This window comes from Falco biarmicus, chromosome 4 (assembly GCF_023638135.1).
Source record: "Falco biarmicus isolate bFalBia1 chromosome 4, bFalBia1.pri, whole genome shotgun sequence".
In the NCBI taxonomy this organism is placed as follows: domain Eukaryota; kingdom Metazoa; phylum Chordata; class Aves; order Falconiformes; family Falconidae; genus Falco; species Falco biarmicus.
The window spans coordinates 101,332,039-101,353,050 of record NC_079291.1 but is presented as its reverse complement, the minus strand read 5'-3'; the positions used below and the strand labels follow the sequence as shown (position 1 = coordinate 101,353,050).

General features: G+C 45.5%; 1 protein-coding gene across 9 annotated transcripts in view; it reads left to right on the top strand.

Annotated features, from left to right (window-relative positions):
- CHCHD6 (coiled-coil-helix-coiled-coil-helix domain containing 6) overlaps window positions 1-21,012 on the top strand; it is a 115,998-nt gene extending 94,986 nt beyond the window's left edge. For 4 of the 9 annotated variants that reach the window (XM_056334072.1, XM_056334071.1, XM_056334068.1 and 1 more), the window contains 2 exons: window positions 11,678-11,719; window positions 20,458-21,012. In XM_056334072.1, the coding sequence (XP_056190047.1) occupies window positions 11,678-11,719; window positions 20,458-20,481 (66 nt within the window). In that variant the 3' untranslated portion in view covers window positions 20,482-21,012. Of the gene's footprint in view, window positions 1-5,206; window positions 5,280-11,677; window positions 11,720-20,457 lie in introns of all 9 variants that reach the window. The other 5 variants (XR_008821170.1, XM_056334066.1, XM_056334069.1 and 2 more) reach the window with 2 other exon arrangements.

The window sequence follows — 21,012 nt, the reverse complement described above, 5'->3', positions numbered from 1 at the left end:
TTTGAAGTGGGTGAGGAACGGAAACAAGAGCTGGCACTGTGCAGCTGATTTCTTCTCTGCAGTGCTGCATATTCAGTTGTCAATTTTTTTTCTCTACTTTCTGAAAAATTTTGGTTTCTTGTTTTAAAATAGCTAGTAGAGAGGGAGGATTCGTTGCCTACAAGGAGGATAGCTTCTGCCAGGTGGCAGATAGACCTTTCCCGGCTGTGTTCTTTCAGCTCCTCCCTACCCTGAAGATGGCTCCGCTAGCGCTATGGGTCCCCAAATGTGTCTGTCCATGAACCACATCCTGATGAGCAGCACTGTGTACACCGTGACTTATGCACTGCAATCCAGACTGGCATTAGTCTTCCTCTTAGACCTTTCCTGAATAGTCGAGCTGCTCGTTACAGACTGTCAGGTTTTTTTCTGAGAAAATTACCTACCACCACATTCTTACCAGAGCAAGGTGGTATGCCGGGGGGACCCCTGGATAGCAAGGCAGTAAAATCTCTTGAACTGGCTTCTCTGATTGCACCACTCGCTTCGGCCATTGAAGCTGTGCCAGTGCTGGGAGAATTCCTTGGGAAAGCAAACAAACTGCTACAACAATCCCGACGTGATCCTCTGTGACCTTGCTTTTGCTGTGGTGGGTAACAGTTTCCAAAAAAGCAGTAGAAAGGATATGCCCAAAGTCGCTTTCATGTGTAACTTAGAGTATTCAGCGTTTGACCCTGCGTCTCTAGAGGTAAAAGGCTGCTGTGTTAACCCCACCACTTCATCTCTTGCCAAGTCTGAAAATCCAGGTTCTTAAGAAGAGCTGTTACTTGTATGACCTTCATGCGTGGAACAGTTTCTCTTTTAAAATGTTTTTTCCCCTTTATCAGTTATTCATTGAAGAGTCTCTTTGCATCTGTAGAATTTTGAAGGGTAGCTATTATTTTACCATTTTAATTTTCCCAGCTGTTCAAATAATTGTTTTAACCTCTCAGTGCCTGGAAATGCTTTTCACATCCTGGTTGCTCTGCATTGTATTTCTTCAGTTTCACGTTTTAAATTACCAACAAATATTTTTTCGCCCATTCCAGATGGTTATTCTGTGACTTTGTTCCCTATAGCTTTAAGGCTACATTGCTCTGAATAACACTGACGGCAAGGAACTCATGAACTTTCCCTTTGTGATACTGGGCTCTCACGTCCTGGTTTTTGGGTTTGTTGTTGTTGTTCTCCCCTCAGCCCCCAGTATGAGCTCAGTAGTTGCAGATCCCATTAAGACCAGAACAAGCTGTGGTTATTCTGAAAGATCTTGCCACTGGCCTCTCTGGACTTATATTTCACTATATATAGAGAAGGGCTCTGACAGAGACAATGAAGCCAGCACAGGATACATTGTCTTCACACAGTTTTACAGGTATTAAAGTCAAAGCATTACATAGGATAGCGGTTTCTCTAGCCCTGAGACAAGGCTGTGACAGCTGAGGACAAGACAAAACTTCATGCTGGTCTGGCAGAGGAGATTGCTAATTGAGCTGTGTGAGGTACTCAATAACAGCGTGGTGTTCCCAGCCTAGGGTGATGCTCGAAGGAGGGCGGCTGCATCTTTTGTGACCCATCTGGGGCAAAACAGTTGCATGTAGGAGTACCTCCAGAGCAACAGTGTCTCATAGTATCAGTTTTCTTTTTGATATATATATTTTTTTTTTCTTTTCAATGAGCATTGCTTTTCCTGAGTGTGTCTCTAACGGTCTTGCCATAGGGACAGAGGTGGAATTTGAATATAAGTAATTGTATTGTGATAGTTTGGACATATTGCTGTAGTTTCTCTTGCGTGCTCTTCTCACGTGCTCCTAAAGTTGCCAAGGGTGATTTATAATTCATTAAACTAAGCGTAAAACACCTGACTGCAAAACCTATCAATGTGATCCCATCTCTTCCTAGCCCTTTAATTAGGGAAGCCCTGCTGAAAAATGTACCCATCAGCTACTGAGAAATGGTGCATTCCTGGACCCTCAGTATAGATCTTGAGTTATCCAGGTGCCAAAATGCTGTCAGAACTGACAGATCTTAGAAAATACACCCACAGGCAGAACATTATCCATTATAGTAGCACTGAGCAGTGGGCAGTAAGGAAAAATCAGCAGAGACTGTGTCTTTATCAACTTTAATTGGCTTTTCCCGTTGATAAAAATCAGTGTAGCCGGCAAGGAGGAGAACCTATCTAGCAGTTTGATCTTTCCATCCCAGAACTGAAGGGTGCAGTCCATCTCCACTGATGTGTGATGTGGACTTGTCTCAGCACAGTTCCTAGCAGTGCAGTGGAGTCTACAACCCACAGGGAAGGCTGCCAGTCTGTCCGTGGTGAGTGACCGTGTTTAAACAAGTGTGAAGAATGAATTACTGTGGATAAGGTGGATTTTATCTAAGCTCAAAATTTACTTCAGAGAGAACCAAACTTAGTTAAACTTTTCTTCGGGTCCTGGCTTGTAAGCGCTCCTGGATTACAACTGCCTGAGCTGTGAAATCAAGGATCTGGGTGATGGATATGCTGATGTGAAGGGGGACAGCGGACAAAGGAAGCAGCGACTTTGCAGGAGCTACAGGAAATGGCACTTGTTGAGGTTTGGGGAGGAGAACAAGCTGCGTCTGGGTCATTTGGCACTGCAGGTTTATATGTAGCTTTGCATCCAAGACAAAGGAGACAGCAACTGTGTAGATTTCTCCTGGGAAGGCTACTTCGGTGCCTTGTTGCATCATTTTGCATTACTGAACTATGTAAAACGTTTCAGTTTTTCCTTTGTGCTGCTTAGGTTTGTTGCTATTAGATTTATGACAGTTATTTTAGAATAAATAATACAGTAAAGCTGATTGCAAACCTATTACTATACTAGGTTTTTTTCTGTTTGATTAATGAGAAAAACTAATTTCTTCCTTTCTGATCAATTTGGCAATATGTAGTGCTTCTCTTTCTGTATTCTGCAGGGTTTCTGAGCATGGTTTTATTTTAAGTTTCTATTCTGCGAAGTTGAACTTCTCTGTCTTATTTCCCTAAATAACAGAAAACAGAAGTATGTCCACTCAGGAGAGACAGGTTAGTAAGTGAATTTTACCGCAAAGGTTTCCTTTCCACAGGCCCCGATGGTCTTAAAAACCAGCCTGTAAGACCATCAAAGGGCTGCAATCATATAAATACCAGTTTAACCCTTGTATTTGAAACTTTTAAAAAGAAAATTTAGAAATATTTGTTCAGACAAATGAAAGAACAGTCCTGTGTCCAAAGCTTGCTGCATAGGGAACTGTACGGCCATTGGCGTGGATCACTGTGATCTTTAAAAGTGTGTCTGCCATGCCATGGCCGCACAAGTTGGTTTTCTGGAGATGCTTATCGCCGGATCGATTGGGGCGCAGCAGCGGAGCAGGCTGCGTGCAGGGTGCGTACCTGGAGGCTCTGGCAGCAGAGCTGCGGTACATCTCCGTGCTCTCCTGGCTGCAGTGCAGCCGTCCCATCAGACACCCCCCTGCGGAGGTTGATGCAGTGTGCCTGGCGCAGCAGGTTCCCTGTCAGGGTAAACTCTAGAGCCTGCCACTGTAGAAACTGTAAGGGTATGGCGAAACTTATGGGGAGAAAAAAAGTGGTGATTGTGTGGGTTTTAATTTTTTCTTTCTGCTTATCATATGGCTAGGAGAAACATAATAACTTGTTGTGTTCAGAAGGTTTCTTTAGAAACTTGAAGCAAGTGGGAGGGAGGGATAACAAAGTCCATTCTGTTCCTCTAATTCAATCTGCCCATTTACAAGCCCAACCTGTCAAGTACGTTGTCACTGTTCTTTGCAGCGAGAGGAAGACTGAGGCTTTAAAAGACTTTTGGAGAATGTATACAAATCCATGTGAATAGCCTAAAACATCATAATTCACGTGGTTTCCATGGATGCTGGCCATACTGCAGTCAGGGCAATTCTGTTGCGTTGATCCAAATGCCACAGCAGTTTTTATCAGGATGCAATATTCTTGACTGCTGGCCCTGAACTCTGGTGTGGTGTTGCTGTCCACTGTTCAATAGCTGCCTTGTGCCTTTGTGAAAGAACGCATTGCAGCCTGTGCGGCCTAGAGAGATGGTAAAGCACTGTAAAATTTATTATGTGTTACAAAATAGTAATTCCAGATGAAATAAAACTGTGGAAAGAGATCAGAATTTTGACATCTTGTTTTGAGACAGCAAAATGCTTCTTTGGTGGTCTGGAGTTATTAAAGGTGTCGCTATCCTAGATGATCAGTTTGCCAAGTACGCAGTGTAAATGCGGATGGACAGTGTGTAGGTCTGTCTCTGTGTCAGTCATTCCCTAAACGCTTGGTGGTACCCGAGTGACCAGCTCCTCAGCTGTCTCATGCTTAAAAGCAAGGCTGCATGATTCTTCTATTTTTCTAAACCGTTTGCTCTCTTTAGTTTATGGCTGTGAGCTGTTATGTGCATAGCGTTGCAGGATCCTTGTCGTGTAAGGGCCTTGATAAATATGTATTGTACTGTCGAGTGTTTGTAGCTACTGTGCAGGTAGCGGTGGCGAAGCAAGCGGCATACACTTCAGAGTCTTTGTGTCTCTGGGGTCAACAAAAACAAGATAGCACAGGGGACTGTGGGAAGAAGAGCCAGGATAGCTGCCTTCAGCATCACCTGCTAATAAAACTAGCTATTTATAGATCAGCTGAGGCTTTGTCAACTAGGTTGTTAAATTAATATTTACATACCAGCTTCATTGTCTTTCACTGAAAATCTCATCTGTGTTGGTGCTTGGACAGAAGTGTGGCTTCCTGTGCTGCAGCTACGCGAGTGCGTTTGATCGGAGTCCATGGCTTGCAGTGGGTGTGAAACCATTCCTGTTAGATTTCTTCTCTTGTAAATTCTCTTCTCCCCATAGCAGCATTTTTCTATCTTTCTGTGCCTCTCATTTCTTGCAGGAAAGCTCACCTTTGTTCCCAAATGTCCGCAACTCATGATGAGGCTGATCTCACTAGAGAGAAAGATGAGCAGCATTTCTGCATAGCAATTCCTAGTTAATCTCTGCCTCTCAGAGAGAGGCTTGAATTGTTGATGGCTTGTGGGTAATTTAATAACTAGCAAACAAATAGGATGTGTAGATTGTAGTAACTTAGCCCAGATGCAAAATCCCCCATCCTTATTTGCATCCGTTTGAATGAATTTTGTTATAAAGGTTTGCTTTTTTTATGTTTTAGCACCAGTGAAACAGCAGCGAGAAGAGTCGCTGCTCAGTGAAGCTGTGTTGATCACAGCAGGCTCCACACCTGGGTGAGCAGTTTCAATCCCCTGTGCGTGCGTGTGTGTGTGTGTGTCTGTGTGCCTTTCGAAAGGGAAGAGTAATCTACTTGCTAGACGCGTGTGTCTCTCGTAGTCCTTGGATGACCTTGAACGTCATTTAACTCGTGTTTATTTGCCGGTCTCTACCTGGGCAGATATTACTTCTGTGGTTTGGAGTGTTGGGGTTGAATGGATGTCTTGGAAACGTTGTGGATGAAAAGTGTTCCTGAAATGTAAGGTATTCATAGTATCTCTTCAGACAGTTGATTGGAGTTCGGATTCACCTGCCTGTCTTTCTGTTTCTTGCTTCAAAGCCATTTGGACACTTGGGTTGCGCGGGAAGTCGGAAGGCAGTAATAGCAGGGCTGCGATGCAGACAGGTGTCACAGCCTTCCCTCCGCTTCCACTTCTTAGCACTTGCACGGCTGTTGATAAGGTGCTGTTATGCTGGTATTGTGTTATTCTTAATCTGTCTTTGGCCTGCAAAAGGTCTAACAGCATCTGTTTCTCTGACACCTCTGCAGGCTCGCTGGGCATCTCATTACTCTTTTTTTGGGAAGAGAACATTGCAATGCAGTTACTCTGTCCGCAGAGAGCAGAGCTCATCTTCCCATGCCAGCCCGATTACTGTAAAGTTAGAGCTCAGAGAGCGGGTTGCAGTTTATCTCTCCAGGTGCATGAGGCACATAACATTGCAATGACAGTACAGGATGTACTGGAACCATTCACCTTTTATTTATTCTTTTTAGGATAGCAAAGGCTTGTTTTGCTCCTCTTCAAAATATCTCTTGGCTCACAAGAGAGGGAGTGGGACAGGCCAGCTGTGGACAAAGGACTGGGAAAGCTGGAAGTTGGTTCCTTGGTACGCCAAGTCCAGTGGTTTGGCCTCTACCCATTTCACCACTGCCTCTTCCATTTTAACTGTAATTCTTGCTGAAGGCAGCACCTGAGTCTCACATTTTCAGATCTACCAGGTTTTTCTGCCTTCTGCTGATATTCAGGAGAGATGGAGATGTGGTTTTCTGCAAAATGTCAGGGTCTCTTCCTGGAGAGCTGACAGCATAGGTGTTTTATATGTACATGGGCTATCAGGATGAGACATTCTTACTCTGAAACATTGGCTGAGACAGACAGACATTCCTCCTGCCACGGAGAGACAGGCAGGCACTCGCTGTTGCCAAGCCTTGAAGTATTTGGCATGTTTTCTATTGCCCTAGTTTTGTGGAGTTGTTCCTGAAGTTTTACAAGTACATGAGAATCTTAGTTCTGTTTTTTTATTAAAAAAAGAAAAAAAAAGGGAAGGAATAAATGAAATAATCTAGTCCTCCTGCCTAGACAGAAGTGGGTATGGGAATGTGACTCAGTTGCTTAAAACCAGAAGGCAAATGAAATAACCCCAGTACATTTCTAAACACAAGTCAGTCTTGTGTTTTTGGGGGAATTTCTGAATTCTCTCTTGGGTCTTGAATATGTGAAGAGTGTGCAGCATGGCTTGTTTTCTTAAGTGAAGGAATATTTGCAGGTCTGTAAGAGTTCACACATCCACAGTGTCCTCTGCAAACAATAATGAACCAACCAAAACAATCAGTTCTCCCTGAATTAAAAGAGCCCTGCATTTTTTAGATCTTGTTCACATTCTAATTTGTGCTTTTTCACCTTCCTTGCAAGCAGGAGGATCTGAAGCTCTTTAGTTTTAAGTGGAAGACAAGACTTCATGTCAGAACATGATTCGAGGAAGTGGAGCTTTGGCATTTTCATCGTTATGTCATATCATCAGACTTTCACATGAGCTGGCGACACAGTTTACGCAGAGATGAATGTAATTATTCATGGAGGGGCCCTGTGCAGCTCCGTACTCCCCAACTGACCTATAGAGATTGACTGGCTCTGCAGGCCTGTATCTGTCCTTCCATAGGCTCACAGGAGCACACCAGGCTTGCAGGCAGCTGCCCGCATGCTTTCATATTGGTTCTATAGGCAGCTGCAGAGGCACGTGCTCCTGAAATCACCGATGAATGCGTAGGCACACGCTCGCACCTCCACATTGCCTGAGCGGAGGGACACATGCAGTCAGACTCCCACAACAGAAAGGTTTCCAATAAAGCTGAAACACAGAGGTATTGTTTGTCCAACTGCTGGCAACTGCACAGAGCCATTGTGTGGGGCCTGAAAGCCTTGGCGCTTTATTCTCTGCAGACTGAATGGCAGCCGCGGGTAATAATAACACAAGATTAAAAAAGCCAACATTATAGGGGCATTTACAACCCGCTGAGAGAGTGAAATCTCAGCAAGGCTGAGCTGTGTCTCTAGTGATCCTGCGTTTTTACTGCTTGATAAGGAAATGATGGGCAGCTCTGGAGAAATTGCCACCGCAGAGCAGATGAAAGGGGAGCAGGTTGTCGGTTTGAATGCTGCAGTAAGTAGAGTGGGACAAATGGAAAAGCTTACTGCAAGTCAAGTGACCAGCCTGTCCCCCCGGCATGCTGGGTGGGCGGGGATGTGTGTTTGTGTGCTTGCACGCCTGTGTTTCCTTCCCAGGCTGGTTGAAAACCTAAGGCTGGCTGGCGTCACTGGGGCCGGACTTGGTTTGCATAATTCAGAGCTTCATGCTTGAGGGCCTTTGGTCAGCATCATCCAGGGGTGGTGCTTTGGTAGCTGCCAGCAGATCTGCTCAGGGCTGTTCACGTGTGAGAAGATAGCTGTGGACTGATCGTGGGTAAGGGATGGTTGGATTAGCCTTCCGCCTGCAGAGGCAGCCAGTCTTTCTGTGAACTTAAATTTTGGGAGACAATAAATATTGAGCTTTCTGAATGCAACTCTCAGTCTTAAGTCACAGTGATGACAGCTACCTTACGCAATTTAAGCTCAACTGACTGATACCATCTTAAATGTGGAATTTCATTGTTTTCAAAATAAATAAAGAAACCCTACCCCACAAAAAAAACACCAAAGATGACATTTTTCAAGGGACAGTTCCTTATCTTAAAAGTCAAGTCTTGAATTTGGGGCTAGTTCTGACAATTCTTTTAACGTAAATGTCTTATAAAGCTCTTTGTGTTACCTATAACTATCTAAACAGCTTTAGAAGACGCAGGTTTCCTCTGCACGCACATGGAAGTTCTTGTCAGTAAGCTGGAGGCGGAGTACCAGACCATAGCAGCATCCTCTCAGGATATGCCTGGGCTGCGGAATAATGATGACATATCAAAGCCAGCCCTAACCTTGCTAGCTTGGGTATTACCAGCAGGCTAACCCTGGCAGTGCTGAGCTGCTGGAGGATGCACCCACGTCTTCAGGCAGGTTTCGCAGCTTTCTGCTATTCAGCAGGTTTCTAAGGCAGCATCATCTTACAGATGTGACCTTGGTCTCTGGTATTAACAACGCAATGAGTGAAATGGTAGGAGGTATTTTAAAGTAATAACATAGGTTTTAATAAGAACTCATGCTACATGGCTACAGCAAATGTGGTTTAATGACTGAATTTTCCTTTCTAAAAGCATTGTCTTCTGTTCAAGTGTTTTGCTTTGCTTGTGCCAGGCAGCATGGCATGAAAATTGCGGGGCCCTCGGTGCTGTTTCTTGTGTGGGACATTATGGGCACTCAGAAATCCAGACTGCTTCACACATTCATTTACTTGGATTAATGAATCTGTCTCTGCCTCTGTTTCCCCAAGAGTAATGTGAAGTTACTTACGTCACAGGGATTTATGAGTTCTTTCTATATTGGCCATTTTGCAGAGAGTGAAATTCAGCTCGGACGGCTCTACAGAAGGACAAAGTGTTTGAGTTTGTTCTTTTCTAATCCTAGTTACAGAAAACTGGCAAGTTTTAAAGTCTCTTTAAACACAAAATATAAATACCCTTTGTTTGCCTTTTATTTTTGTGTGGTGATCTCTTTCTCAGCACACCCCCCCCGTACACCCCCCCCTATATGTTCTGTTTTTCTTTTAAAATGTTACCTGTCTTAAACTGAAAATTGTCCAGGTTGGGATCTGAGAGCTCCTCTGCACTGGCACAGACCTGTGGAAGAAGGCTGTGAGCTTGCTTTGTTTCCACAGGTTGCAAGTGTGAAATTAAATGTATGTTAGCGGTAAGGTCTTTGTGGGAAGAGGGTGTAAAGAGGTGTTGAGTGATACTAGAAAAGAATGGTCTAGGAGGGGGAAAGAATGGATGTAGCTAAAACTAAATATCATGCTTGCTTTTTGCCAGAACCTTTACAGCAGAAGCGTGGATGTATTCCCAGTTGACAGCTCCCTCGTCTCTCTTTCTCCTTCCCTTTTCTTTCTCCGCCTCTGGGGCTACTGTTTTAGGATGAGTTGGTTCCAAATAGACAATACTTTCCTAGCAGATAAACGGACACCTAAGCAGCTGCACTGGTATCTATCATGAACAGACATGCTGCACAGTGAGGGAAATTACAAGATGGGACCAGCATAATTTGTCAAATTTAAAAAAAAAAAAAAAAAAAAAAGAAAAAGAAAAGCTCCCCCTCCACTTGAGCAGTGTCCACAAGACAAGAGAACAGCACACTTACAAACTGTCACTTTCTTTTCCAGTCTCTTAATATGTTTTCAAATGCTTCCGTTAAGCGTTCTGCCTTTAGGTCCTCTTTGTAAAGGATGTGTTTTAGACAGATGGAAGCAGGTCTGTGTCCTGACACAGATGCAGGACTATAAATTTGTGGTGGAGGAGATGGGATGTAATTATTTAGGAGGTTTTTGTGGCTTATTCCAGCATCTGGTATTCTACCAGGGTGCCCTCTGAAGACTGAAAGGGACAGGAAGGAGCTAGAGAAATGCTGAGCTTGTTTTTCACTTGGTAAGGGATTTTAATCTTGAAAGAAGGATTTGGAATTTATGCAGGAGGAGACAGTGATTAAGAAATAAAGATGCATCTCACAGTGTTCACCATTCTCCCTTTGTTTGCTCAGATCCATGTTTCAGGTTGTAGGGCGTCTTATCTGCTGCTATTTAAATTGCATTGGTTATGTTGGGTGCCAGTGGGCAGCTGCTCACAACAAATCGGTCTTGCTGAGATACTGGCTACGATGGCTTCTGCGCTCAGGGCTAAGCGTGCAGCTTCCCACAGGCTGCTGCCTCGCTGTGCCTGTGGCTGGGCATCCACACGTAAGCGCATGACTGAACGTCTCCATGGCCTTCCAATTCATCCACAGCCTCTCCATCCCAGTCTGTGTGTTGTGCCTGGCGGGAGCACCAAGACCCTCCTGCCCAGACTGTGGATTCCTTACCCAGTGCTCACGAAGCAGGCAAGGCTTCCCTGCTCCTCTGCTCCTTGATGTTGTAAAAGGGGAGTGGTGGAGTGAAATGTTCAGGGGTTTTTGGGTGACTTCTGAAACCTCTAAGAGGTGTGGTTGAGTCATTTGACTGTCTCAGTTAAGGTCATTAGCATTTCAAAATGCCTGATATTTTTCTGTCTGGTTGTCTGAACTGGGTAGAGGATTGTCTAATTGGGGCTTGGTGTTGGCCAGCCAACCAGGCTTCTCTTGCTTGTGATCTAATCAGATCTTGCAGCTCCTGGGACTAAATATTTCAAGATACTTAAAGATTGGCAAGAGTTCGGGGTGTAATTAATTCTTTAAAATCTGATACTCAAGGACTGCAAACGCTTAGTCAGCAGTAAGCTTCTGGTGCTGAGGAGTTGCAGTGCTGAGTCAAATGGGCTGATTCTGATGAAAGATATTTCACTTTCTGGTTTGGTACCTGGGCAGTGAGGTAGTCTCCCAATGCAAATTTTCTTTTTTTCTTTTTTCTTTTTTTTTTTGTTTACCTGTAGGCTCTTTACCTCCCTAGTCTTTGGGAGGTGTTTCACAAAAACAGGTAGAAGTTATATCCCACATCTCTCTGCAAACAGACATGAGATTTCCCAGTCCTACCTTGGCTTTATCAATTGCTGATTTTTGCCTCTTCAGCCAGAAGAAAAGGAGAGCGACATCTACACCCATACGGGCGAGATGAATACAGCTATCACGCAAATAAAATTACTGGCTGCCGAATAGCAACAGCTTAATGAAAATGTGAACTGTTAAACAAATAAAGCCAGTCAAGCTCATAATACTTCAGCGTGGAATTTCACTGTATCACTGAGCAGAAATAGAATTAGGCATAGAGAAAGGATATCTGGAGAAGTCTTTGCCTGCCTCTGTGCTTGGTATATGAAGCTGGACTAGGCAGGAGTCAGCCATACCTTAAATATGGACATGGAGAGGAAATCTTTTTATCCAGTGCAGGAGCCTGCTAAATAAAGCAAGGCAGAAAGGGACAAGATAAAGCACTAGATTTCCTCTGAAGCCTAAATGCAGATTGTAGAGAGGGATGGATCCCTTGAGAACTGTGTGATTTTATTTATTTATTTATTTTTACATTTCTTTAGCATCTTCTGCTGGTGAATAATTACCGTACCTCTGTGGGGTTGGTAAGTAGCATTACTCTTCTGTACAGAAAGGGAAATGGAGGTGGGGATTTATCTACAGCTGCTGGGCGAAGCTGGGAGGAGCCTGACAACAGCACCTAGGACTCTGGTTCATGCCCTCCAGGCAGTGCTTACCTTCCTGTAGCACCTGGGAAAACTGCAGGGTTTAGTGACACTTGCAAGTGTCAGGTGAAATCCCCAGGAAGAGAATTTAAAAACCACTACTGAGATCCCATCTCAAAGGCGCAGTGCTGTAGCTGTGGGGTTGCGAGGCATTTTCAGCACCTCTTTGAGCTTTACCCAAGGACTGGGCTTTCCTGTGCTTCCGTCTTCTTGAAAACTCCTGGAGTTAAAGATGTGCCCATTCCAGGATGAGATCTGGAAAGGCAAAACGCAGTATGTAAAGTTGGGATCAGCTTGCGAAGAAGCCCCGCGGCCAAGGATCTGCTGTATCTGCCTCCAAACAAAATGACATCCTCTTTCCCTGGCTTGTCCCATCCCTCTGTGTTTGGCTGTCAACAGTCAGAGGCAAGGAATAGGATGGAGTGATCCCAAGGAGTTCAGAGGACACCTGGAGTTGCTCTTTCTATCTCTCTTTTCCTCCACCCCCACCCTGACGGCATTTCTTCCCAAGAAAGCATCTCTCACCTAGGCTTGGTCTCAGACTTGTGTGGAGTCGCTGGTGTATTGAAGGTGTATTGTGTCTGGGTTATGTGGAGCTTTAGTGCACTGTGGAATAGAAATGTTATATTCTAAGTGTCTGTTTTTCTGGGTGACCTTGTGAAATTTCCTTGCACCAGATCTGTATTTTGCCATCCTGCTGCCTTTATCTAATTTGTTTTCTTGCGTACGTTACTGACATCCAGTGAAGTGTAATTTGTTTGAGAAGTGGCACTTATAACAAGGATCCTGCTAGTAATCCCTGCATTGAATCCCTATACACACAATGTTCCAGGAATAATTAAAATCACAAACTTCAATCTTGAGGGATGCACAAGGGAAACCTATCCTGAAATGAGGCTTGGCATATCTGACTTTTCTACTTCCAGTGCTTTTTAACAGTAGGATTTGCTATTTTTGTTCCAGGTCTGAAGCAGATTGAAGTAGAAGTCTGACATCCTGAATTTACACATCCTAACAACACTGTTCATCAGTCAGTATTCTTACTGTATCCTTTCTCTATCCCTTCTCTCTATTAATTTTCCTCAATAGTCTGCAGGGATCATTTGCCAGCCTGATTCAAATTCCTGCACTTTCCTGGCGTCTTGTTTTATAACATCTCGCATCATGTACTTTCCATCTCTGTAATCCATTTAATCGAAAATACTGGAATGGCTTTGCAGGTATTTATTGCATTTCTTTCTTTCCTTGTCTTAGGAGGTAACAGGTCATTTATACAACCTAATCCAAAGTCTCTTGGCTTCTGGGATTATTTTTTTCCTTTTATTTTCCCACTGATTATGCTGGGGGCTGGTAGCAAGAGCAGGAATGACGGTGTGGAGAAGTTGCTTTTATGTGTGTGTACTGTTTCGTAATGTTGTGCTCAGAGCACAGCTTGGCAGTTCAGCAGTGAAACCCCTGCAGCCGACATCCCCCAGCAATAACATTACTGTTGCCTGTCCTTCGTTTTTGGAAGCGTTGGTCTTAGGGTTTGAAATAATGAAATACTGTTGCATCAGTAAGTGGTTTTCCATTCCTTTTGGCTCTGGAAACGGATATTCACAGCTGGGTGAAGTTCATTTTAATCCTCGCAAAACCAGAGCTGGATTTGTACAAGTTGTCGTTGTTCCGCTTTAGAAACACTCTGTGCCTTCTGGATCCCTTTATCCCTCCCAGGGGCTAATCCACGAGCTTTGCAAAACGCTCGGGGTAACTCCGGAGTTGCGGGGATGGAGGGGCAGCTGGCGTTATCTCCTTTTCCTCCTGCAGTGCCTTCTCTCCCCTTGTTCTAGAAAGGCACGGGAGTGTTTGTAGTGTATACTTTCTGATGTGTATAGATAGTGGGATGTAATTATCTTCCCCGGAGGTAGAGTCATTATGCTGGCTGTAAAGAGAGAGGGTCACAGTCCTAATGGGAAATGATTTTAAAGCAATCTTGACCAAGTCTAGTGGAGCCATTTCAGACCACTTAAAACTCAGCCAGTCCTTCACGGCACTTGTGATACGTCCACTTTATGCGGTGAGAGGCAATGGGACTAACACTTGTCGAGGGATAAAGAAAACCTGTGATAAACTGCAGCGTCGGCTTTGGGCGAGCGTTGTATGCTGCCACAGGGGAAAGGTGCCGGCAGAGCCCCAGCCTTGATTGTTATTGTTCTTGATACTGATTTGGAAAAACGCAAGGCACTTGCAGAAGCAATAAGCCAGTAGTCATGAAATCTGCCACCTTGGGCTTCCTGTGCTACAAAAGCTGCCCCTCTGCCCCCAGGTCTGATTCCTGCAGAGGCAAGAGGATTGTTCCAGTTTCCCAAGCAGGTGGCTGGGCAGATCGTGGCACGGTCCCCAAGTCAGAGCCAATTGCTGGTGGATGCACTAGTGGTTCAGGCTTCGAATGTGCATTGACTTACGAGGGTAATTTGGTCAGAGGTTGCTTAATAGCAAATACTACTTCGTGTTAAAAGACGTCACGGGAAGACAGACTGCAGCGTGCTTTGGCACGTGGTGGAGTTGTGGTCAGCAGCAAGGTGAGGAGAAAGACGTTGGCAGAGCTGATGGAAGGTGGCAGTCAGCAGTTGTGGGTCATATTGAGGGGCACTGGCAGGTCTGCTGGGACCAGCCCAGGACTAAAAAGCAGACACCTCTTCACATAAGCGTTTTGCTGTATTTCAGTCCTTTACAGAAGCACAATAGCCAGGGCTGTGCAGGTTAGCAAAGCTCTAAGCTAGTACTCAGGAGAGCAAGAATAACTAGTAGTGAAATGCTCCATGTCTAATTTTCATCCTTTGAGCTCCTCTGCAATGTTATTGGAAAACAAAAATTGTTTAAATAATGGAACAGACCCGATGAAATTGTGCAGTGATGCAGAAGGGGTGAGGAAGGGTTATTTCCTTTCTTTCCATTACTTTGCTCTTCCTGCCTTGCCTCCCAAACGTGGGTGGAATCTGCGTGTTAGGCACTAGCAACATCAGCCTGGCCTGGTGGCTTTTCTTAATGGTAAGGATGCGATTAAATGCAATTAACATTGATTGAACAAAAACTGCCCTCAGTTTGAATGCCAATTAATTAACAGCCATCCTTTCAGCAGTGGCCCTTTGTAGAGCGGTGTTTGTTCCTCCTGGCCCCAGTATTTTCTAGTACATGTCCAAAATCAAAAGCACTGTGTATGTTCCCTACTGTGATGTCTGGGGCTACCGGCTCAGCGGGGAGATGCAGCCCCCCGGCTGGGATGATTTTTGTGTGCAGTCTAGTAAAAGCAGAGCTGCTCAGTCAGTGGCAAAACATTTCCTGTTAAGCAAGGCTAAAGACGGGAGCTCTCTGCGAGTTAGAACAATGATCAGAACAGTTGTCTGGAGGAAATCAATGTTATAATGCATGAACAAACAGGTGAGACTCAGAACAGCTAGAGATTAGTTGTGCTAGTAAATAACTTCATATTTGGGTGATGCGGAGCAATGGGGAGGTGTCGAGGCAGAGCAAAAGCGAACAGTGTGGTGGCTCTTGTGAGTCAAAGGAGAGTGAGGAGGGGGGAGAGGAAACCAGAAAGACTGTTTCTGTTCCTTGCACGCTGTTGGTGGGGTATGTAGACCAGTGGACTTCCACGTGAAAGCACTTTCTGGGGTGTTCTGACAATGCGTCTGGTGAGCTTTTTGAAAGGCATCTTTTCTGCTGTCAAGCCAGCTTTGAAGACACCATCTGGGGAAGTAGCCAAGAAGTCATTGGGTGAACTTCTCTGCTTTGCAGAGCTATTAACACCAGCACAGAGAAAAGGGAAAACAAAACTCTCTTCATAGCTTTTTGAATTAATGTTTTTTGTTGCTGCCAGGCATACTCCTGCCCCTCCTTATTCCAAACCCAAGGACAGCAACTGTTGGACTCCTGAAGGATGAGAGAGACAGAGAGCCTTTTCTGTGCAATAACTATATGGCACAGAAGTGCTGTGATCCATTAGTCAGCACAGCTGCTCCACAAAATAGCCAATACCCTGAATGTAACAGAACAAATTGCACATAACCAAAAAATACCTACAGCATACATCAAACCAAAGTGACTCAAATGTCCCTTGCAGCGCTTTGGGGTGCTAATAGCCCTGCAACAAATGCCTTATCCAGTGGAGAGGCCTTGAACACCCATCTTAGGACAGGTCGGGATTTTTGTATTTCGTTAGTGCCTCTTTCCAGACTAACTGAGATGAAAAAGTTGTGTGGTCACGTTAGTGAAGTCTGCTGTGTGCCAACAGGTGTTCTGGTTTTGAGAGCTGCCTGCACACAGTAGGGAACTAGGAACTATGGAGATTAATTTCTCCTTTGTCACTGACACTCCAAATGCACAGAGTCATTTATTATGGGGATCTGCCTTCTGATTTCTTCGTAGCTACACAGTGCCCATATGTGTAAGCGCCATGGTGCGACTGCTTAAAGGAATATTAGAACAAAGCACTCGCTGGAGGAAGCTTGCAGGGTTTACCCTGTGAGACTAAAGGCTGGTTAAATAAATATGTCTTAGCACAGCTGAGGCTTGGCAAACAGTGTCTCTGGCAAACACTGAGGGAGGAAGTTCTTTGGGGTCTGGGCTTTCAAGGAGGGAGATTCCTCCACTGGCTGTGAGCCTCCGGCGAGGCCGAGAGCCGAGGTGCAGAGCTAGCCAGTGACTGTGGGAGGCGGAGAGGATGCTGCAGACTCACCAGGCAGCCCTGAGCGCCTATGCTGGGATGCAGACCAACGAGGAACAGGAGGAGGACAAGAGCAGCGCATTTGAAAAATCTTGCTGAGACTTGCTTGTCCTGACGCTGGTACCAAGGCCTACGCGCTCTGTTACAGGAGAAGGACCATGCTGGGTGCTGCCTGGACTCCCTTCTCAGCAGGGATGAGATTTGTGGAGCAGATCTACTTGCAGAGCTTGACACTTACTCCTCACTCAATGGGAAGCAGAACTGGAAAGCTACTGACTTCTCCACGGGTGCTGCAGAGTGGTGGGCTGTGTCAGCTGAGCAGCCAGCCAATTTTGACTGCTCTTAGTTCCCAGGCGGGGTCTCGTGCTGGTGGAAGAGCATGGGTTAGTGGCTCAAGGTTCTGCTTGCCAGGAGGAGAGGTGTGGAGGAGAGCCCTGCGTGCCCTTTGGCTGGATTTGCTGCCAGGACTGAACAGATTGCCGTTCCTATTTGTGCTGCAGCGCAGCTGTGAGGAATCGCCTTTGTACGGACACTGTATTCATACGTAGAGGTGCTGGGCTGGAGCTCGTCAGGACTGGAACGTGGTGTCTACCTGACATTGCATTGGCAGTGGCATTAAAAATAACCTACTCACCCTGTGCACGAAGGGTACCGTCCCTTCTCTTTGGAGTATGTGGTACTCTCTCCAAGGCTTCTTGCTTCCCGAGTTGTTCTTCTGCTAAGACTTCAGCAGAGACCAGCTAACGCCAACTGTGGGGCAGTTATTTTACGATGAGGCACTGAACTTCTTTAGGCTGAGCCTCACCTCAATTAATTGGGAATATCCTGTCATGTGGGAGCACCTTGTGATTGCAAGGTGCCTGGACCTGTTGCATATGCAACTTGTCTGGTATATATGCAACGTTACAAGCATGTTGGAGAGGTAAGGCTTCTCCTTCCCTGTCCTGGCTCCTTTTGCTCAAGGTAAGTGTTGTAGCAACCTGGTAGCATCTTGCAGGGAGGATTGCAGGTTGGAAGGAAATAAAGGGGTGTCAAATCTGTATCGGCATGTTGCGGTGCTAGGGGCAAGTAAAACGCTGGTGTAAACGGTTAGCTTAGCCCAGAGTGGGCTTAGTCTTAGAGGTGTGGTGTCCTTCCGTGCTCTTACACAGCATGTGAGGTGTGAAATGGATGCAACTGTGCTTTTAAGTAGTTAGCCACAGGTTTATAAACTGATGGCCTAGGAACAATGAAAACAATTACATGCGTACGCTAACAACCATAGACTTATATGATGGGCTAACAGACCACAAGGCCTACAGAGCTTCCACTGTGCAGCGTGCAGCAGCTGTGTGATGCTCTGCGGTAGCTGGCAGAGGAGACCTCTGGCCTCCAGCACCGTTAGCTGTTAACCATGCCTGTGCTGCACGGCAGGCATGTCCTGCAGAGGGTCCAGAGGAGCGCACGCTCACAGCCAGCCAGAGACCATACTCTGGTTTCACTTTCTTCATGAATTGAACCTTAGCAATATTAGAGGTTTGAGGGTGGTAGTGGTCTACACTGGCGTGGCAAATGCTGTGAGATCTGGGCTGGCACCTGAGCAAGACAGTCTGAAACAGCTGGGAATGCCACCTCTCTGTGCAGGCTGTTGTGTAGTGGGAGCCCTTCAGTTCCCCCAAAATGCCAACCCTGTAACCTTCATGAGCACTCTGTGCCCCTGATGAGGGAGGGTACGTTAATCAGCTGCTCCACCCAGCACGGGCTGGTCTTAGATGTAACTGTATCAGGCCACTACTGGGAGCAGTGTGGGCTGATTGACAGTGTCATTACCTGCATCCTTTGTCCACAGAAGCTTCCCTTGGTGAGAGCTGTGCAGCAGGAAATCGGTGTGTGGCCTGCTGGCAGCCCACCAGTTCTGGGTCCAGCGCTCACTGTGCAAAAGATTTTGAGAAAGTTTAGTCATCCAGAATGAGATGGAACCTGATGGTTTTGCACAAGGAATGTTCACGAGCCTCCAGCTCAGTGCATCTCCTGGTATGTGAGTAGGTTAGGCTGGAAGGAATTGATTGAGGTTAAGTGCTGGCTGTTTGCGTTTTCTCCTGAAATAAGTAAAAATATGTAGTTATGATGTTGAACGTGAAATGGTGTGACTATGATATTCTTTAAAATTACTTTAAAGGAAAAGGTTTTACTATCTTCCACAAGGGTTAACTGCGGAGTGGCCACATCAGTGGCTTTTTCACAAAGTGTAGTGTTCCTCGACACTTCACTGAAGTGTTACAGTGTGAATACAGCAAATTATTGCAAAATTGATTGCGAGCTGTTGCTGCTTCACTCATTGTAATTTGTGTGAGTGCTATTGGAGTTTTTAAAACGTATTGCTCTGCAAAACTTTTAAGTCACTAATGATGGGAAAAATTACCTGAGAAATTAGTCAGTCGAATAATATTGATGGTTCATTTGCCAGATTTCTGTATAAGCTTTGTCTAAATAATTTGGCAAACAATTTTCTTTTTCTTCTTGAGTCCTTTGAAGCTTTTCCAGTTCACTGTTGTGTAGAGATGGGGCCCTCTTTGGAGATGTATGGTCAATGTAGACTGAAAATGCTGACCTTGCAGGTGCTGGGCAGCAAATACCAGCCTGCTATGCAGAAGTAGCCCAGATCTACTAGTTAGTTACATCCTCACCTTCTGACGGATATTGCCAAGTGTGCTACCGTCGATACTTTGTGGCGGTCTCCTTTCTGATTCACGTTTGAAGAAGCACAGCTCCTTTCCTAAGAAAGGCTAGCGTCTAGAGAGTAGAACTGAGCACTAGTAAAACGGGTAGTGGGACCACGTGCAGCTAACTATTCACTTGTCTTTCTGTAGTTGGCTTTAGCAGGGTCCTCTAAACATGGGTAAGGACTGTCTGCTCTGCAAAATGGAACTGCACCTATCCAGACTGTGAGAGAAACGTAGCATGTTGATGGGCTCACCCTATGCAATTCTGCTGGTCATGTAGCCACACCAGCAGTTCACTAATATAAAGATGCCACTGCTGATGCCTGAGAGCTGATTACCTAGGGTTTGAATTGTAGGTCCAACATTAATACCCCAGATCCTCAGAGGGAGGGGCGGTGTTATAGCTGGTGCCAACTGTGTTCTCATCCACTGCTGATGGCGTTGTTGGTTTGATTTCATAGGAATGGTAAGATAAAAATGGGAAGAGAGCATAGCAGGCTCTGCATTCTCCATCCTAAAAGGGTTGAAAGCCTCCTGTTTTTTCTACCCATCAGAAGTCCACAACTCTTGTGCAGAACCCTGCAGGATCTGAGAATGTATCACTTGGGAAACAGGAGATTGCTGTGAGGACAAAGCAGGCGTGATTTTGCTTTGAATTTTAGGAGGGTTTGGATCTTAACAGGATAAAGGCTGTCAAACATATCAGGAGTTAGGGCAGTCTCCAAGTCCCTCCCTTTCTTCCTCTTCCCTCTCTAGTGCTTGCTCTTATGTTGATCCTGTTCCAGGATGAGAGAGTGGTGTGTGCATGTTTGATGGCAGCTAATCAAAGTGCTCCCATGTCCTGCTGAGGCTGGGACTTAGCGTGGAACTACACTTACTCCTGCCACCCAGCTGCTCTGAGGCTTACCTGAGACCATGGCCTTTCTCTCCTGCTGTAGCCCATTGGGTTTATGAACCCCGATCACTTGCAACTGACCATGTATTCTCATTCATAGATTCAGTCTCACCTTTGGTATCATGGCCTGCTGTCTTCCTTCTGCAGTCCTTTGTCCTCTTGAGTGTCTTGTGTTTTACAGCAGGTGAAACCTGATGATTTTTCTGTGGGATTTTCACCCTGCCACTTTGCTCCTTCATTTCTGAGGGAAACAGTCCCGTGTAAACAGCTGCGTAACTAACTTGCTGCCTTTTCCTTTCTTTCCTTTCTCCTCTAGGAGCTGTTAGTAAACTCTGGATAAACATCAGCCACCAAAAAGCAGAGGACAGGGACCACAGACGCCCTTGGAAGCCCCAGCATCCTTCTGGATAGACACTGACCAAAACTGGTGCCTTTGGCCCTTCGCGGTCCAAGACAGTGACGTGATTCCTCTTCTAATTGCCTGCATGTATCAGTCTCAGTGGATGTTCCTGGAGTTGGAAGGGAGGGTCCTGGGAGAGGGGGATGCTGTCATTTCTTTTTTTATTGTATTACAATGTAAAGAACCAGATTGACCCCAGGTGCTTCCAGCACAGCTTGTGGCTTGGAGGCTAACCCAACACGAGCCTGGCTCACCCTGTGCTAGCTTTGGTTTCACCAATCCACATCTGAGTCTCAAGAGCTGTTATCTTTGTCCGTTTGCTCTGGAGAAAGGGGGTCCAAAGTATTTGGAAGTAACCCTGACTAGCTTGTTAGGATTAACTGTTCCTAGCGTGCTCCCATTGGTTACACCAGCAGGCGTGTTTCTTCCCTTCCAGGGTTCCCTCCTAAACAATAAAGTGTTTAACGGTCA